General features: G+C 43.6%; 4 protein-coding genes across 4 annotated transcripts; 3 read left to right on the forward strand and 1 right to left on the reverse strand.

Annotated features, from left to right (window-relative positions):
• The first annotated feature begins 66 nt into the window (after window positions 1–66).
• Window positions 67–4,848, forward strand: LOC132255548 (fasciculation and elongation protein zeta-2). The gene is made up of 4 exons (XM_059751630.1): window positions 67–709; window positions 843–1,423; window positions 1,503–1,592; window positions 3,497–4,848. Exons 1-4 carry the CDS (start codon window positions 297–299, stop codon window positions 3,577–3,579), a joined length of 1,167 nt encoding a protein of 388 aa, XP_059607613.1. The 5' UTR covers window positions 67–296; the 3' UTR covers window positions 3,580–4,848.
• Window positions 4,849–5,041: 193 nt separating this feature from the next.
• Window positions 5,042–6,827, forward strand: LOC132256505 (argininosuccinate synthase). Its single transcript, XM_059752958.1, has 2 exons — window positions 5,042–5,949; window positions 6,270–6,827. Exons 1-2 carry the CDS (start codon window positions 5,125–5,127, stop codon window positions 6,669–6,671), a joined length of 1,227 nt encoding a protein of 408 aa, XP_059608941.1. The 5' UTR covers window positions 5,042–5,124; the 3' UTR covers window positions 6,672–6,827.
• Window positions 6,828–7,443: 616 nt separating this feature from the next.
• LOC132256504 (protein ROP) lies at window positions 7,444–12,365 on the reverse strand. The gene is made up of 6 exons (XM_059752957.1): window positions 12,203–12,365; window positions 11,582–11,746; window positions 11,360–11,515; window positions 8,763–9,622; window positions 8,496–8,663; window positions 7,444–8,420 (listed from the first exon to the last, which is right to left on the reverse strand). Exons 1-6 carry the CDS (start codon window positions 12,228–12,230, stop codon window positions 8,013–8,015), a joined length of 1,785 nt encoding a protein of 594 aa, XP_059608940.1. The 5' UTR covers window positions 12,231–12,365; the 3' UTR covers window positions 7,444–8,012.
• Window positions 12,366–12,482: 117 nt separating this feature from the next.
• LOC132256090 (nucleolar pre-ribosomal-associated protein 1) lies at window positions 12,483–19,005 on the forward strand. The gene is made up of 3 exons (XM_059752274.1): window positions 12,483–12,657; window positions 12,699–17,205; window positions 18,047–19,005. Exons 1-3 carry the CDS (start codon window positions 12,483–12,485, stop codon window positions 19,002–19,004), a joined length of 5,640 nt encoding a protein of 1,879 aa, XP_059608257.1. The 3' UTR covers window position 19,005.
• The last annotated feature ends 360 nt before the right edge of the window (window positions 19,006–19,365 follow it).

Consider the following 19,365-nt stretch of genomic DNA (forward strand, 5'->3'; position numbering starts at 1 on the left):
ACGCGCGAGAGCGCTCGCGACTGGAAGTGGCACTCGATTAATCGGTCGATTTATATCGAGGAGGGCGAGAAAAAATCTGTCAGTTTCAGTGTTGTTTTGGAGTCGCGCACTGTCCATATCGCGAATAATTGCGGATAATGCAATATTAGCTGGCTTTCTCGCACCAGAAGAGCTGCCCAGAGTCCGAATCCCACGCGATAAGGTGTGCTGTGTGTGCTGGTGAGGTGCTGCTCTCGTGCTATTCCCGGGCGAAATCCAACGGCGTAGAAAGGTGCATTTATTGATTTTCGAGGGCGATGCGGGACTTGGCTACCAAAATGGCTGAACTGAAATTCGAGGCGCCCCTGGCGCAGTTCGAGGAGACAGACGAGTGGGGCCCCCTCGACTACCAGTCCACCAATCTGGCCAACTTGCGGCCTCGCCTCACCAATCGCGACCTCGAGATGAATCTCAAGGAGAACGGGAACGTGCCATCGGAGATTTGTGCAGAGGAGGAGACGCCCGCACTGCCGGAAACCACCTCCTCGGCGGTGAATCTCATCCTCAAGGAGAATGACAACTTCAATGAGGCCTTCTCCGGGAGCCTCGAGGATCTAGTCAACACCTTCGACGAGAAGATCACCAAGTGCTTCGGCAACTATGAGGAGTCTGTGGCCAATCTGGCGCCAGTGCAGATCAGGAGTCAGGAAGACATCATGAATGAGTGCCAGTGAGTGACATTATGAGTAGTCTCTTCCTAAAATAGAGCGTGTGTCATACACTCTGTCCATTCCATTCCATGAGCTCATGCTCTACTTTTCACTTTCTTTTGGGTGTTTTAATGGGAAGTTTTTTTTCCGCAGGATGTGGTGGACAATCACTGGCAACTTCGGCAACATCCTCCCGATTGACTGGAGCAAGTCTTTCACACGCCAGATGCACATTCCCACACTGAATCTAAACGATAAGTCGCAGGACAAGAGCGAGAGTGAGGCGAATGAATTGTGTTCAGAGGACGAGGCGGTGGCGAATGATCTCGATATGCACACGCTGATCCTCAATGATCTGGCCAGTGACACGGTGGAGCCGATCAAGACGGCCGAGGAGGTGATCAAGGAGATTGTGGACATCATGGACGAGGTGTCGTCTATTGAGGACGAGCCGCCGGCTGAGGTGCGCCTGGAGAAGACCAAAGAAATCTTCGGGGAAATCTTCTACGAGGACAAACTGAAGACGCTCACCATCTCGCAGCTCAATGATCTCTACATGGAGATGGAGGTGCTGTTCCGTGACTACTCGGAGACGTTGATTGCCGAGCTGGCGGCCAGGGATGAGTTGGAGTTCGAGAAGGAGCTGAAGAACTCCTTCATATCACTCCTGCTGGCGGTGCAGAATCGCCGGCGACAGTATCACACGGAGAGAAAGCGCGACAAGAATCGACACGGTAAAATGACACACATTTCCCCGCGGGAGAGTGTGCCTCAAATTGCTAACAATGTCTCTCTCAATCTCTTGTTCTGCAGACCCTGAGCCCAAATACCTCACAACGGTGATTCCATATCACATGGATGACGGACCACCGCCGCATCATACTCTTCAGATTCTCATCAAGAGTAAGTCACTCGTTGTTCTTTATTGACACAAATTCACTGGCAAGAACAAAGACAAATTGCGTGGGCGCGTAATAGAATGAAAAAAAAAGAGAGACCCAGAAAGTGGGAGAGATTTCTGCGTTTATTCTCAGCTGTTTGCTGCGTGTCAATGTTTACATAATCAAATATTTGTCCACTGAGCAATTCACTATTTAATTAATGCATCTGTAAATATTTCTCCAGCCCATGATTGTGCAATGTGGCAATGTGAAAATGCCCACTGACACGCGTTCAGAGGCAATTTTGAGAGAGTGATTTTTATTATTTCATCCCACAATGACCATTAGAGACTTTATTATGGTGATTTTATTGATTTACACAAGTCGCGAAAGATAATTTAGTCCAATAAAAGCATCATTCGCTCTCTCTCTCTCTCTCTCCACACAATTGTGCGAAGTTAGAAAGTGTTTTTGGACGAAGTGGGGAATTTGCAATTTTTTTATTGCTATTATTAATGCACTTCGTGATGCTTCTGCACTGGCATGAACAAAATGTTCCTGGTCGAAGTGGAACATGAGAGAATCATAATAAATTGACGCTCTGCAGTTGGAAAGATCTCGTGCAGGAAGTGGGCATTTAATGGAATTAGCATAGCATTTAGTGGGTATAATTCACCCTCATTCACTGATGGGGAAAAATCGAATGAGAGAGGAGACAAAGCGCGGTGATAATGTCATGTCAAAAAGGTGAAGAATGAAAGGTCAATTTTGATGCATTGACAGAGTTTATTTTGCCATATTTTCACTCTGCTGATTATTGCATGAATACAGAAATTTGTATCAATAGCAATGTCATACTTTAAGGTTAATTGATTTAAATTCAGCGATAACTGATTTTTCTCTTAATCAGTGAAAAGCACAATAGAATCGAACGCAATTTGGGTCTGATAATTTTTCAATGTAAAGCAACAATTTCTGGGTATTCGGATTAAAAGACCAGACTAAATTTCTGGTTAGGCAATCTTTTGTGTTTAAAGAGAGGCGGAGCAATTAAGTGGGCGGAGCCACTGGGAGTTTTTCCCTCTAATTAAATTGGGAATTTATTAATCAATTCATGTTGAAAATTTCGACGAGTGCCTCGAAAACTATGAAAAGTCGATTTATCATAGTTTAGTCAAAAATTCCAATAAATACTGATAAAATGAACTAAAATATTTACAAAATAAAAAATTCTTTGCAATATTTACACTTTAACGGACGATTTGAAGGCTTTTTAAGATAAATTTGGCAAATTTTGCAGCAATATTGAAGCGAAAACTTGAAAATGCTTTGCTGAAAAAATGCGTTTTTGGCTTTTCATAGTTTTCCATTCACCCGTCGAATTGTACAAGTATAAAAGCACGCAAGAGTAATTGGTAGGTTTAGATTTGTGAAACTCAGAATGCACATTGTTCTTGTGCTTTTTCCCATTAAAATTAAAATAAATCTTTTATTTCATTTCACCTCTCGCTGAACTGTAGCTTCAATAGTGTGATTATTTGCTAGTCTGCAGGTTAAAAGAAGTTATTATAGTTACTATAATGGGTGAGGATAGGCTTTCGACTGACGCCCTTGAGAGAAAAAAAAGGAAGGGAGGGAAGGAAAAAAATAGAAATCTCTCGTGTACAAAGTGTGGCATTTTGCCGGTGAAAAAGGGCAATAATAGTGAATTCTTTGTGTGTGGCATGGCATGAAATAGCGTTGGCAAAATGTGTAAAATATGTTGTGTGTCTCGCGTGTTTCACTACAGTTATAACCGCACCTCAATTGGGTCTCTTTTCACTGTGTGGCGCATTTGGTCGCTTGCAGAGGGAGAGAATTTCCAGTGAAATTTGATGCAACTGGCACGGAAGGATTTTGTGTCTCACTGTTTGTTCTTTCTTGCAGTTCTCAAGGCAATAAATGAAGACAACCCAACGGTTCCCACTCTCCTCACAGACTATATACTCAAGGTGCTGTGTCCGACATAGAGAGTGACTGCGGAAGAAGGGCTTTTGGGATTGTGTGTGCTGGAGGAGTGTGAATCGCAATTGTGCTATATTAATTATGTTTAAGAAGTCACAAGGCTTTTGGGAGGAAAGTGCAAAATTGTGGCAATATTGAGGCCGAAATCTGTCCGGATGACGAGGCTTTCTTCTGCCCATTTCTTCCTAGTCACAATTTGTCAATCACTTGATACGCTTGGGTGCTTGATTTACTGCCAGTCTATTAATTTATCTCTCTTTCTCGCTCTTGTTGAAAATGGATTGAATGCGTTGAGTCTCAAAGAGTGGCGGAAGAATTATTGTCATCTGGATGGGTTTTATTTTCTTTCTTTCTCTCCATTAAGTTTATTTCTCCTTTTGCACTCTGAAAGGTGCGCGCGCGCATATGCTTAAAGAGAAATTGGCTTTGAAGATCATGAGAATTTTTGGTAGAGGCGCAAAAAGTAAAAAAAAATGCTGTTCTTATAGAAAAAGAAGAATGCAAGTGAGAGATTTCTTATATAAACCAAAATTTCATCCCTTTCATGTTGTATAATCTCTCGATATTAAGTCACTGACGGAGTTCAGTAAACTCTTTCTCTCCTGATGTGATGTAGAGAAAACACCCCCCTCCCCCCCCCATTGAAGAGTAATTTCTACATGTATATTATGTAATTGTATCATATAAACATTTATGTACTTGTACAAGCTTCGGAGCACTTTTACATGATTTCACAAAGAAGATAAAGGAGAAGGAAATGCGAGAAGCAGTCAGAGGAGGAAAAAATGTGAGACATTTTAACGTGATTCCTTTAATTGATATAAATTAATACAAATGCAGTAAATAATAAAAAATCAATGGTAAACTTCTTAACTCTTAATAAGAGCTTCTTATATTTTTCACTCTTTAATCAAACTCTATATATTATATATACGAGAGAGTTTTTTTTTTATTATATATTTTTATATATTCTTTGTTGCAATTTAATGTTTATTTTGACTTGTTTTTTTTTTATCAAACACTCTGACTTTTTTATTTTACAATTATTATTTTTTTTGTCGTGAGAAGAGCAAAAATGTTAGGTCGATGACTCGAAATAAATGTGTAAAATTTCGTGTTTTAATCAACTTTAGTAACAGAAAGTGACTAAATAATATTCATTGAAGTTGTATGGAAAGGAGAAGGAAAAATAGATGATGTGAAGAAGGATTTTTCTGTAAAATTCTTGTAATGCTGCAAGTGAATAACGAATAAAAGCTTTGAAAGTATTGCCATAGGAATGCTAATGGTTGTTTTTAATCTCAGTCGTCTCAATTCTTCGACGAAAAACCACCCAGATTAGTGTCTTTCTGGTCACGAGGATTGATTTATCTGGAGACGCCAATGTTTGTTTGGAGGCTGTGCATGTGAAAAAAGTGGCAAATTTTCAGTTGATGAGATATGGTAAAGATTCCCTGCTGTCCCGAGATAACCCGGCGGCAGCTGGAAGATAACCTGCTGGAGATTTGTGGCAGAATCCGACACAACTGGCCACAGTTTCGTGCTGAACGATGACCGAGACGGTGCTTCTGGCTTACTCTGGCGGCCTGGACACGAGCTGCATACTGCTGTGGCTCCTGGAGAAGGGCTACGACGTCGTGTGCCTGATCGCGGACGTGGGTCAGGATGAGGATTTCGAGGCGGCGCGCAGGAAGGCCCTCAAGATTGGCGCCAAGGAAGTCGTGGTGGCGCAAGTCAAGGAGGACTTTGTCGTGAACTACATCTTCCCGGCCGTGGCCATGGGTTTGCTGTACGAGCGGCGCTACTTGCTGGGCACTTCCCTGGCGCGTCCCTGCATTTCGGCGGCATTGGTGGAGTGCGCCAAGCAGCGCGGTATTCGGCTGATTTCGCACGGAGCGACGGGAAAGGGCAACGATCAGGTGCGCTTCGAGCTGTCGGGCTACGCCCTGCTGCCGGACATCCAGGTCATCGCGCCCTGGCGCATCGACGAGTTCTGCCAGCGCTTCCAGGGCCGCGAGGACCTCCTGACGTACGCCCAGGCGAATGGCATCGAAGTGGAGGCCACGCCAAAGGCGCCCTGGTCGATGGACGCTAACTTCATGCACATCTCCTATGAATCCGGCGTCCTGGAGAATCCCAACCACGTCGCCCCCGAGAGTCTGTACAAGATGACCGTTGGCCCCAGTCAGTGGCCAGACAAGCCCACCATTCTGGAGGTGGAGTTCGCCAAAGGCTTGCCCGTGGCGGTGATTAACGCCACCGATAAGAAACGCGTGACGGATCCCGTGGCGATCCTGGACCTTCTGAATCGCATCGGCGGCCAGAATGGCGTCGGCAGGATTGACATTGTGGAGAATAGATTCGTGGGATTAAAGGTGAGTCTAAAGATTACCAAATAATACTGATAAGGAATAATTAGGTAAACAAATTCCCCAATTAATTAAATGCCATTTAAGTGAGTTGGGTAGAAAAACAGCTATTTTTAGCACTGATAGGAAATGAGAAGCATAATAAACAGCGATAAAAGCTTATTACTGAATTAAGCACTCTTAAGATGAAGGTAACCATTGAACATTATTTAATGAAAAATACTCAGATTTTACTGTTTAATCGAGATTTACATTTGACCAAAGGATATTTCTCTGAATTCTCTGAATCTATTAAACCAAAAGCGATTTCCCAATGCTCTTTGCAGTCTCGCGGCGTCTACGAAACGCCTGGCGTGAAGATCCTCTTCGAGGCGCATCTGGACTTGGAATTGGTGTGTCTGGACCGCGAAGTGCTGCGCCTCAAGTCCTACCTGTGCGATCGCATGGCGGATTTTGTCTACAACGGCTTCTGGTTCTCGCCGGAGGGCGTCTTCGCGCGGCGCTGCCTTGAGCAGTCGCAGGAACACGTCTCAGGCCGCGTGACCATGGAAATCTTCAAGGGAGTGGCGCGCCCGATCGCGCGTCGCGCCGTGCGTGGGCTGTACAACGAGGAGCTGGTCTCCATGAATGTGCACGGCGGCTACACGCCCGCGTCCGCCGGCGGCTTTATCGAAATCCACTCGATTCGCCTGAAGGAGTTCAGCAAAGCCTTCGGCGCGTTCAAGTAAAGCCCAGAAATAGCTTCATCATCTTTATTCTCTGACCTTTTTCTCTTCCTTTCTTTTCTCCCTTTTTGCAATATTCACTCGAACATGCCTTCAAATATAATTACAATAATTGTCATCTAATCGCTAAAACTTGTAATAAATGGAACGTTTGTTAAATAGTTGTTTCTCCTTTTCCTCTCTCGACTATATAGTGCCACAATCCTTATTCCAACCGAGTTCTTGTGACTCGAAATATTGCCAACGATCTTTTCTTTTCTTTCTTCTTCCTTAATGAAAATCTCTAAACTTTCGCATGCTTCTTCAATTGCTATTATGAAAAGTTGAAGAATTTTTTTTTGTTATATGTGAAAAGCGAAGAATTTCTTAAGAATATTTACTTCCTCTAAACACGACTTTCGTCTTTTATCCACTTCTCAAAATGTAATCATCATTTTTTTTTTTTGGTTAACATCACAATAGCAGATTAATAACACTAATAAAATGTTTTCTTGTTGCTCTTTCATTTCTTCTGTATAATTGTAAGTATTTAATTTTTATATATATACTCGATTAAATACTATGAAGACAACTTTTTACGACACTCAATATATGCATCATCTCATCTTTTAAATAGTTGTTTAATTGATTGATTTTTTTTTTGGTGGAGTATTTCTGATCACTTTGTTGGCGTGATGATTTGTTCGATTTTCTTGCATTTTATTTATCTTCTTGTATTCAGAAGTTACTCCAATTTTTTTTGCTTACTTTTTTTTCACTCTTTCTCTACTTGTAATTTCTTTTTCCTTTTCTTTATCATCGACAAAAAAAATGGTGCTTCATTATTTAATTGTATAATATGATTTGTTTTTATCATCAAACTTCCTCCTCCCTTTGCCTCTGCAATGCTTTTTTTTTATGTAAATGACTGAGAATATCGATTGAATAAATTTTTTTTAATCAACTTTACAACAAAGAAACACACGCAGAAAATCATGTGAAACTTTCCAGTGAGTAACAATAAATTCCCAAAATACTGGTGGGATTTTCAGCTTCTAATTCTATAATTAGTTCACTGTCATTTTTATAGATTAATATATTGTAAAGCATCTGTGTGAATTCACTTCAAAACTACCCGAAAAAAAGCTGAAAAATCACCCGTTGAGATGTCATCAATCCATTGATTAAATATTATTAAATTGTGAAAGCTTCTGGTACTCACTCAAGAGCTTCTTGCAATTTTCAGCGAACGCGTGCGCGCGCATCCTGGAGAAACAGAAATAACAGAAGGACACACACACTCACACACAGATATAATACTTTGAAGAGGAGCAAAACGTGGATGAAGAGGGATTAATTGACGACTTAGTCCTCCTTGGACAGCGAGCCCAAGTCACTGAGAAAGATCTCCGGCGTGAGGATGTGGGACGATCCAATGATCACCTCCCAATTCTTCTGGTTGGCCGTCACCTCATACGCACAGCGCATCTCGGAGAAACTGGCGCCACCCACAATGAAGATGATCACGCGCGGCACATTCTTCACGGCCGCCTGAGTCTTGTCCTTGTGCCAATGTCCATAGCGAGCACTCGTGGGCGCATGATAAGTGGCACTCTGCGAGCGCCCGGCGAGGAATGGAAAGTGACGAGCGTCCAGCTTGTCATCAATTGCATCCTCCATGATATCCTTCACCACCGGTGTCCATCGGGACATCTGATAAGTGTGCTCGGTGATTCTCTCCTTCCTCGGAATTGTGTACTTCTTGCGGTTACCCTGCAAAACATCACGCGCGTGAATTGTTTAAGAGAAGAACTCCCAATTGGTGTCCATCACACTATCAATACTCACATCTGGATTCACACTGACACCCAAGAAGTTCAAATTGCGCACCATCTCCTGCTCCTTCTGTCCAATTTGTGCGTGAGTGAAGAGCTTTGAGAGATTCTCCTCGGAAATACCATTCTTCACCATCACATACAGTGCAATGATGCGCACTTTGTCATAGTTGGAGACACTCTGGGAGAAGAGACAAAGCCAACAAATTAGCACAAAGAGAGCATTGATTTGGAAACAAGAAATGAGTAATTCATCAAATAAGTTTCCCGAAGCACTCACAGTGTCGAGGAGAACGGGCACGATGTTCCGCATGTGATCCTTGATCTTCTCTCCCTCAGCGTCTGTGCCCATGGCGAGGTCCTGCTCCACGCGGCACAGTTTGTCCACGAAGCCCTGGTAGGACTTCATGCAGTCCTCGGCGAGATGGAGATGAGTGGAGTACTTGGACAACTCCTTCTGGTACTGTGGCATCTTCTTGATCATCTGCGACAGATCGCGCATGGACTGCTTGTCACTCTGACTCATGCGCTTCGACTCGGTGAACTTCTTCAGATTCTGCGTGACCGCCGTGCTGACCACGGCGATATGCTGATGCCTCAGCTCCACCCACAGCTCGTCGTTCTCATCCAGCAGCACCTCCTTGTCCATTGCATTTGGTGACGGCTGATATTTGTAAACATCATTGACAATCGGAAGCAAATCGTACGCCATGGCCTGAAGCGTGAGCTCGTGCAAGAGCGGCGAGACACAATCGAAGCCACGATCGAGTATGACAAGTTGTGAGCGTGACTTTTCCGGGCCTTCGCCCATCGTTGGCTCGTCCGCCTTGTACGCGTCCAACTTCTGCTGCACCAGCTGTGCCAGCTCCACATTCCTGTCCCAGTCGGAGCGATAGCGCACCAACGGATACTCGCCCAGGGTGGCGCACAGAGTTGCCACTTGCTCAGCGATCCTCTCCATGTGCGCCACCCGAGCCGAGGCCAGGCTCGGCGAATACAGACACTGAAAAGTGTCCGGCGAGTCCAGCGAGAAAACTTGGCCCTCATATGGCAAGAACGCAATGTTGATCTCCTTGAGCGTCTTGATCTTGCGCGCGGCGCACGATTTGCACAGATCGTTGAAGAGCTCCTCAGGACACACTGTGGATTAGTGAAAAAAAAAGTGAGGAAAATGTTGTGTTAACGAGCGTCTTTCAGCCTGGGGAAAAACCATCTTTTCCACAATAAGAATATTCTCTTTTATTGTTTTCAAAGGCCAAATTGGAGGATTAAATTGCTGAAAAAATCACATTCAGCAATTTACAACTCCGTGCGATACAGTTCCGTCCAAGAAATGCTAATGCACACCATATTTTCGTGCACAGAGAATTAAGCTCCGCCCTCTCGAATGCTCCACCCATTGAATTTACCATTTCCCACTTCTGCAACTTCTTGTCACAAAAAACACAGAGAAAATCAGAAGGAATACACACAAACCAAAGCAACTTTGTCCCTCAGGAAAATATGGGATGCGTGAATATTTCTTATACGGGTCTGTATCATAAATTCCAATAAACAATTTCTAGTTCAACATTGAACTGATGATCTTTTTTTTCTTTTCTCTTATTCAAAAGTATATAGATTTTTCTCTCAACTTGAGAGAAGAACTTGTAAAAGGCAACAAGATAGAGTTATCAAAGGACTTACTGCTTAAGGTGTGTTCTTTTTACAATATTAATTCACCTGCAAGAACTACGATTTATTTTGTATACTCAGAAAGCACGCTTTTTTGCTGCTTCAAAATAAAGCGCATAAATCGCCTCTAATGTGAATTTCTATATGAATAAAATGTTCTTTTTTATCCACAAACATGGAACTTCAGAGCAAAATCTACATATGAAAGAATGACTTGTTAAGCATTTTCCATCAAAGTGTATTATTGTGGCTCTTCTAGAAACAGCGATGACTAATCCCAAGACAGATCGATTGCCTACTGATTGAATTCGCTAATTAAATCATGTCCATTTGCGAATACACTCGCCATTCGTGTGTTTAGATGCCAAAAAAAGGTCAAATATAAATCGATATATTAGAAGACTTTTAAGGCTTTATTTGTTCAACTAGAAATAACTCTCTAAACAAAAGGATATATTTCTTTTTCTTTTTTTATTGCGAAAAAAAAATCAATAAACGACGAAAAATCTCTTGGAAGTTCGCCAATTTATTGTTGAATATATTTTCTATAATATTGTTATGAAAGCAATAATTGTTGGGTCCAAACATCCAATCAAAACTCAAAATGTCGTGTCTTATGGATAAGAACTTAGAGAAAAATTTAAAATGATAAATTCTACAAAATCTACTCAGGAAAAGAGACAATTTATCCTTCGGATAATCTGCCTCTGTCCATTGAATAAGGCAACAAGTAAAATGAAAAGCATAAGCAGAACTTCTCTATGGAAGAATCATAAAAACCTATTCGTTAACAAGCAAGATTCATTTCGGCACAGCTGATGTTCTTTATCAAAGCTTCTCACAGACTTCATTATCTTTCAGTCAAGTAATATATATATATTATATTGTAATTGAATCACGAGAAAATGTCTGGTAATGAATGTGGATTCTTGCGAATTGGCATCCCAGTTGTGATGGGCAGAGCGTGAATATCCTTACAAATCATCACATTTAACTCCAGATACACAGAGAGAGAGTGAATTCAGGAAGATAGGAAGAAAGACAGAATTTGTGAAATCATTATATAGATAACAGTTAAGAAGAAAATTGTGTTTCATAGCAAATTGGAGGAGAAAAAAACGCCCCGCGTTGCCCTGAATCCGCTTCTGAACCGCATTTTGCTGTGAACTTTTGCTTCTGGCACTTCTTCTACGGAAATCCTACCTTCAGTGAAGTAGACATGAGCCGCTTTGTACATGGGACGATTGGGATGATCGAAGTCCCTCATCAGCGCTCGCACGGACTCCTCAGAGGGTGTGATCAAGTACACACCCTCCATTGTGGGCAGAGGCTCGCGCTTCTTATGGATGTCCTCGACGACTGCAAGGGGAAGAGAACAGGGTCAGACCACTGACAAGACTCCTGGGCGTCTTGGAGAGGACTTACGCGTGATGCCCTCAGCGCTGAGGTCGTGCATCTTCGTGCAGGCTGACACCATCCTCATGGCCAGCTTGTCCACCACCAGCACACGCCATTCCACGGCCTGTGCCTTGCCAGCCTGCGCCTTCTTCGTGGCCGGACCCTTGTAGCGAACCACCTCGTTCATGATCTCTGCAAGAGACAAGGAAGAGTCTTCGTAAGTCCAGGAGTCACACTCTGTCCAGACATTGCGAACAGGTCAGAAGCCGAAGATGACTCATTGCTCTTCGGGAAGATTCTAATCCAGTCAAATCTAGACTGGGAATCTGGGTTTTTTTTTTCACTGGGAAAACATCTGGGAAAGTGCTGGAAAATGGATCCATTTGGAAGCCCAGCAGCCATTCCCATAGCCTTGAGTTCACCCCATTCCGGGAAGCCACCTCGGGCACTTCTTACACATCTCCCAAGCGCATCCACATCACTATCAAGCTCTAATTAGCGGGGAGAGAGAGTGAAATACATATCAGAAAGTGAAAAAAAGAACCGCGCTGAGGAGGAAAATCCACTGAGGTGTGTCATAATTAGTCATCTCTGTTTTGCCCTGCAATCTCTCTCCAATTGTCTTCCCTTTTAATTCTTGCTACTCACTTTGCCCAACTTGCACTTTCAACGCCATCTCGTTGCCCTTTGCACTTGCCTATGCGCAAATTTTCACTTGAAATTTCACCACTAACTCACGGGAAAAGGCGAAAATTGTGAATTATTGATTTTTCCTCCAACTTTTCTGGTGTTATTTTGCCATTATCTGCAGTGTTGCCCGACTCGACTGCAGATTCCACAGTTGCCATCTTGACGCATGCGCCGGTTTGAATGACAGCAAAACATTTTCACGTGTTCGCGCGTGTTGTGCATCTGCAGAGGCAAGAAAATGAGTGAAATCACGAAGAAAAAGCAGCGAAAGCGCAAGAATGAGGATGAAGATGGTAGTGCAGTGTCTAAATTGCCAAAAAGTGAAGAAAAACCCACGCCGCAGCGGAAGAAGAGTGTGAAATTACTGGTGAAAGAGTTCCGGAAGAAGCTGCAGGAAGATGACTTCATTTCAGGTATATTATCCCTTAATGTGGCCAATTTCCCATTCTCATAGGTTCTCTGTGTCTCGCTCTATCAGATTTTCACAACTTCTACAACCTCGCAACGGAAAATCCTGCCATAATTCAGGAGTATTTGGAGGTTGGAGGACAACCTCTTGAGATTGTGGAGTGTCTTGGGAAAATCGACAAAAACTCCCTGGATCACATCAGCTGCATCTTCAGCGTCCTGCAGCTGGTTCTCATTGAGATTCTCTCCCAATCTACACAGTACACAACAATTGCCATCAACGGATGTCGATTTTTGCTGAACAAGCAACGAAGTTGCGTGGAATCATTGCTTGAGTCGCATGCAACTAATCATCGGAAGATCGCCCTCAAAGTCCTCACAGCCATCGTGACGGTGGATTCACGGATGGGATTTGACGTTCTGAAGCTCTTCCGGAGTCACATTAACAGCAGGAGTCTGGAGGAGCGCTTCGCCAGGCCGAGAAAGGAGGAAATTAATCATCCGGAGAGTAGTTTGAGGACAGCTTTCACTCACTTTGTGCTGGCATATCTTGTGGAGGGCAATAGCGTGCTGATACAGAACATCCTGGACAGAATGGAGCTCCTGGTGGCTGTTCTCAGGGATCTGCAGTACGATAGTCCTGAGAACATTGTCCTGGTGTTGGGAACTCTCCGCAATTTCGTGCTGAAGAAGGTGAGTGTGTCGAAAACACAGAAGTTTCACCTCTTTTCAGCGGAGATAGTCACTAATCTCCTGGAATTGTACAACTGGAAGGGATCAGCAGCCTTCCTGGCCCTTGCCAACAATCAGAGTACTGACAGTGTCATTCCAGAGGTGAAAGATGTGGAAATTGTAAGTTCAGCGGTTCACGATTTCCTGGTGCTTCTTCTCACATCCAATAAGCACGGAATTGTTGTGCAGAGTCTGGGGAATAGGAAGAAGAAGAATTACATACCGAGTATAGTGCTAAAGAATCTAGAGAGACCGTGGAACAATCGTCTGCATGAAACTCTGGCCATTAGAGTGCTGAAGGCTTGTCCTGAGCAAGTGGAGTTCTTCCTGAGAGCAAGAGCGCGTGTTCTAGAGAGTGAACACTCAGATGGACTCAAGTTTCTGGACTTTCTGGTGACATTGATCAATTCCCTGAGCCCCAAGATCATTGAGAAGGTAACTGAGAGTGTCGGAATGGCAGAAATGTGTGGTTTCCTGAAGAACATTTGCTTTTCTCCTGAGATTCTTGAGAAAATCCGCAGAAAAATGCAGAGAAAACTCACATTCCAAGTGAGATTGAGTATCACTAAGCTCTTGATGGCTATGCTTTCCCAAAGCAGCAACTATTTAACTCATTTGAGTGAACTTGAGATGTTCCAAGACTTTGAGATGAAGATTATCAAGGCTGATCTCTTTGATCACATTCTCAGCAGATTTCCAACGATGGACGCTATCACAATGTCTCTGTACAAGACAATTGATGAGCAAAAGACACTGAATAGTGAAGGAGTTCTCAAACATTTGGAAGCTACAGTTGATCTTCTGACCATTGCTCAGGAAATCATTCCCACTTTTATTGACAAGACGACGTCATTAATCAATTACATGCAATTCATGGAGCCTCTGCAGGAGGATCACTCCAGAATCCAGTTGAAGATCATTAAACTCATCTTAGCGATGGATCCGCAGACGATTTCGCCGGGAACAGCGCTCTTCAGCAATGTCATGACGTCTTTCCTGAACATTTACACTCTCGAGGGTAAAGATGAAGGCCAAGAGGTGGAGATCTTGCTGAGGAATATCCTCTTTAGCACCAGATTGTTTGACAATGGTCCTCTTGAGATTGATATCTGGCTTGAGGCCTTCAAATCTGTCGATTCCAAGGATACGAAGGTTGTACAGGAGTTTTTCATCAAACTCATCAACCGAATTAGGACACAACCACAGAATTGTGCAGAAGAAGTGCCTGAGAAGGGAATTCTTGAGCCTTCTGGTGAGAATTTGGCCAGCATTCTTGACAGGATAGAAAAGAATGAAACCACTGTTGGGATTTTTGACGTGCCAGGATTGAATAATCTCCTGTCAATTGCTGTAAATCTCCTCGCGAAGAAGACATCAATTCCTGTGGTGAAGTATTTAGAGAATGTGGTTTTTAATCTCTTCCACTATCTTCCAAATTACCATATTTTGCCGCCGATTGTGAAGAAACTCGCTTTAGGCGTTTCCGATTATATGGCAGCGTCAATGGAAGGGAAAGCTCTTGCTTTTCCCTGTGAATTTTCCCAAAAAGAAGCTCACAAATTCATCCAGAAAATTGTGCAGAAGGAGAAATTTGAGGAATTCGATGTGAAGAGCGACGGAAAGGCATTTAATATGATTTACCTGATAATCTTCTATCTAAATAAGCTTCACAATCTCTCAAAGCTGGATTCGGAAACATCCTCGAAATGTTGTGAATACTTAATGAGTCTTTTGGAGGGTATTCACAATCGACAAGTGACTAATTGTCAGAGAAAGCAGACAATTGAATTGGACGATGTGGTGAAAGTAAAGATTGATCGGAAGAATCCACTGATTGAGATCTTGAAGTACATTTTCTGTGGTCAAATTCATCTTCTGACTAATTTCTGTGACGATCTTCAGCGTGAATCTCGTCCAATGATGGATTTTGTGGGTAAAATCACTAAGAGGATGAATGATTGGATCACCAAGGATGATTTTCATGATCTCACAGTAAATTATCGTAACAAATTTGTGCAGAATTTCAGAGAGAATGTCACAATGAATGAAGATCTGTTGTTACTGATGAGAATTCTCGATCTTGACCATGAGAACTGTGTTGATTTTCTAAAGATCCTGGGCAGAAGAGGGGAATTCCATGAAGTTCTGGTGATGGTGATTCAACGAGTGACGGAATTGCGTGAAAAATCACTGTCTTCCGAGGTGATTAAGGAGATTTGTGGCATTTTCATCAGTATCACCACAAAAGGCACCTCAGAGACTGCCATAAATGCCCTGAGTGATGCTCTAACGGATTATTTGAATCACTTCCACAGCTCAATTGGGGACGTGCCGGAAGATTTACTGCACAATATCTGCGTGGGTGAGCGGAATACAAAACCATTGACAAAATTAGCTACTCTTCTGCTTGAGCGTAAGGCATCGCTTTTGCCCATCTTCCTGCAAACACTTGAGGGGAATTACACGAAGAAGGAACTGATGTATCCTCTGTTGAGTGTGGTTCTCATGCGGAAGGATGCGTGTGTGGAGAAGAAGCTGCTGCAGAGAATTTATGGAGAATACAAGAATGGAATCTTCAAGTCGATTGAGAAGCCACAGAAATCTGGTGTGATTTACCGAGAGAATTTCTCCTGTTCTCTGAGATTGATTGAGGAATGCATGTCAGAGAAGGATTGTGTGGAGTTCACGAAGAAGACTCTCAAGACAGATTCTGTGGAGATTTTTCAGTGTCTCCTAATTGAGAAGATTTACCAAAAAGCCATTCAGAAGACAGATAATTCGTCGATTCATGTGAATTTCTACAAGAATCTCCTCAATCTCTACACTTTCTTGCTCAAGAAGTCCACTCTTCAAGTGGATAAGCTCACAGAAATGGCCAGAATCTTGACAAATTGGAGGGGAAATGATGTGGATTTTTCTCCTTTGACAGAGTCACAAATCTGGACAAACTTTGCACGGAATTGCTTGAAAATTGGCTTGCAGCAGGAAAAAGGAGATCTTCCGATTAATTTACTGGCTATTCTCACTGATAAAGTCTATCCCGACGATTGTGGGGATGAATTCTTGAAGGAATTGTATGAAATGACACTCTCTCACTCGAATTTCTTGGGTGTGTTTCTACAGCGTGAGAAGTGTGACAGGAAAACCGCCACGGCGTTGCTTCTGCTCGTCCTGGCCAAGAAGAGCTCTCAAGGATTCGATAAGACGCACGTACCACTGTTTCTGGGCGCTTATGGAGCCAAGATGTGCAAGTGTGATCGCTTCATTTTGGCTCTTTTATATCTGTATGAGAAGAACGGTGTGGATTTCTCACAATATCGTCCATTTCTCTGGGGCGAAGCTGCAATTTCACACTATTCGCTAGAGGACACCGAAGGCACAGTGCAGGGAATCCTCGAGGAGCCCAGCATGGATATGGTGATGTCAATCATCTCGCCAGACACTCTGATGAACACCATCAGCAATTTTCCCATCTGGAGGCGCTTGAATGCTCTAATGGATCTGCCAATGCGGCAAATTGACGTTCACGACATGAAGACTGAAATCGAGATGATCATTGATGGCGATATGCCCAAGGATGAGAAGTTTTCCGGACTGGTGACGAGACGACAGGACACGTGGGATGAAGTGTACGATCCGGCCTTCCTTGTGCCCCTCGTGAGTGCGATGTTTGCGCCGGAAGTACTCACGTCCACCGTGTCAGTGGCTCAGAACGGACTCCTGGGCTTAGTGTTGCTGGCGCTGTCCAGTGACGATGAGGAAATGAGGCTGATCGCTGGACTGGCACTGATTCGCTACAAGCGCCAAATGGAGGGAAGAAAGTGAGTAGAAATTTTCATTCTGCACAGCTAATTAAGGTTCATTCCTGTCAATATCATATCAGGCATTTTTATCACACATTTTCTCCACTCACGGAAAATCTCACGCGCGAGAGTCTCCACGCAATGGGAGACGGTTAGCTTAGTACATGGCGTAAGCCAGCGAATTAGTTATGCTATGTGTTTAATAAATTTCTGCGCAATACATTGGATGTTTGCTGATCTTGGCGAATCAATCGATGGTTTGCATTTATGAATCCGCTAATAAACTTCAAGACATTTCAGCAATTTTGCCCGCACCTTTGCTTCGTGCAATGTTATCTTTCAGCACTCTCTTCGAACCAAGGAGGAGATAGATTGACAAAAAATATCTACAGCACATTGTGTCACTTGTATGCAAAATCGTTAACATTTTAAACACGTTTCAATGCCTCAAAAGGGTTTCTTTTGTATCAATTTTTAGACTTATGTTTTTTGGTATAAAAATTCTAAGATGAAATTAGTGAATATGCATAATATTATATGGCATTTCTAGATAATTAGCCTTAAATTGTTACTTTAAAGTAGCAAAAGAACAAAATAACACTACAAAAAGACATTCTTATACATGCTTCGATCATATTATTTCCCCCTTGTGCTTCCAATGGCTTGTGCATGAGAGGAAATTGGAGCGATAGTGTATGCTTTCTTTGGTGCACCAAATCAATATAAATTTCCATACTAATAACTCTCTTGCACGATCACGCGGAGAGTGCAATTATCTGGGGCTGCGCAATTCATTTTCCTAAATTAATATTGTCACATGCTCCAGATGGCTTGCAATAATTGAGCGTCTGTTTTGCAGGGAGTTCCTCGATCGCAATGTGTGGCTGCAATTTTACGGTGGCATCCAAAATGGCCTGGCCGCCTTGGGGAAGGTGATGGGTTCGCCGTGTCCACGGCTGTCGCACGTGAGTGCCAATTTCCTCGCCAGGGCTTCCATGGTGCTCACCACGCCACTGGTGCAGCTGTACCGGCCGATTGCCGACTATGTGCTGAGCAAGGAGTGTTATGACTTGTCGGTGGTGCCGAATTTCAACTTCATGTTCCTGTCCGCGGATGTGGAGCAGCAGTGTCACAGGGAGTTTGTGCTCAGTGTCATTGCGGATGGTGTGAAGTGTGCGGAGGACTTCGATGTGTTGGAATTGTCTGGTGCTCTGGAGACAATAATGGTGTTCTTCAGCTGTCCATTTGCCACAATTGACACGAATTTGCGCATCTTGAGTGTCATCAACACCATCACGAAGATGCCCAGCGCAGCGAAGAAGCTTGTGGACAAATTTGGTCTGGTGCCGTGGCTCAGCGGGATCATTGGCAACCTGGAGACTTTCTACTATGACACCATTGACGCTCTGGTGCATATAATCGTGAATCTGTGGTGTTCCATGGAGTTTCTGGGCGATGGCGGAGATGGCAGGGAAGTGCACCACTTGGCTGTGAGGATTGTGGAATATCTCTCAGCACGAGTGCCCATGGCGTTGCTGGCCAAGTTCATCAGAGTGCTGAATAGGACATCTGTGAAGCGACATCACTTACTCACGGGCGCGAATTTGGATCACTTGATCGAGTGCGCGAAGCCATTGATCGGCAGTGAGATCAGTGCGATCATGCAGATTCGGGAGAGCGGAGCTGAGTACGCCGAGGAGAGTGAGCAGTATGCGAAGAGGGTGACAATGCCAGAGAGCAGAGTGGCTCTAATTAATCTGCGAGAGTACGTGATCAATTGGACAGTGAGCCAAGAGTGTTTACCTTTCCGGTTTTAATTCACTCCACCATTCGCTCTTCTCTCCCCTAATCGAGGCATTTACAATGAACTGCGCTGTTAAACAAATTAATACAGTGCACAAGATCACACGCAAGAGACAGACATGAAGAAGTGTATGTGAGGGAGAGGAGCCACAATTGCGACGCTGTGAGCCATCATGCTGTCCTCCTTTGTCTCTCCACCGCCAAAACCACCGTGGATTGCGATGGAAAGAAAGTGTCTGTTGGGTTGTGCGGCTCTGAAAACTGGTTTCCACTCGCGCCAGCTCGACGGAGACCGTCGAAGAACACCTTCAGCAGTTGGCAATGAGCAATTGTGAGAAGCGGGAGCATCGCGAGATCGTGTGTTTCGGGCTTGGG

Source organism: Phlebotomus argentipes, unplaced genomic scaffold, assembly GCF_947086385.1.
Source record: "Phlebotomus argentipes unplaced genomic scaffold, Phlebotomus argentipes genome assembly contig_5, whole genome shotgun sequence".
Lineage (NCBI taxonomy): Eukaryota > Metazoa > Arthropoda > Insecta > Diptera > Psychodidae > Phlebotomus > Phlebotomus argentipes.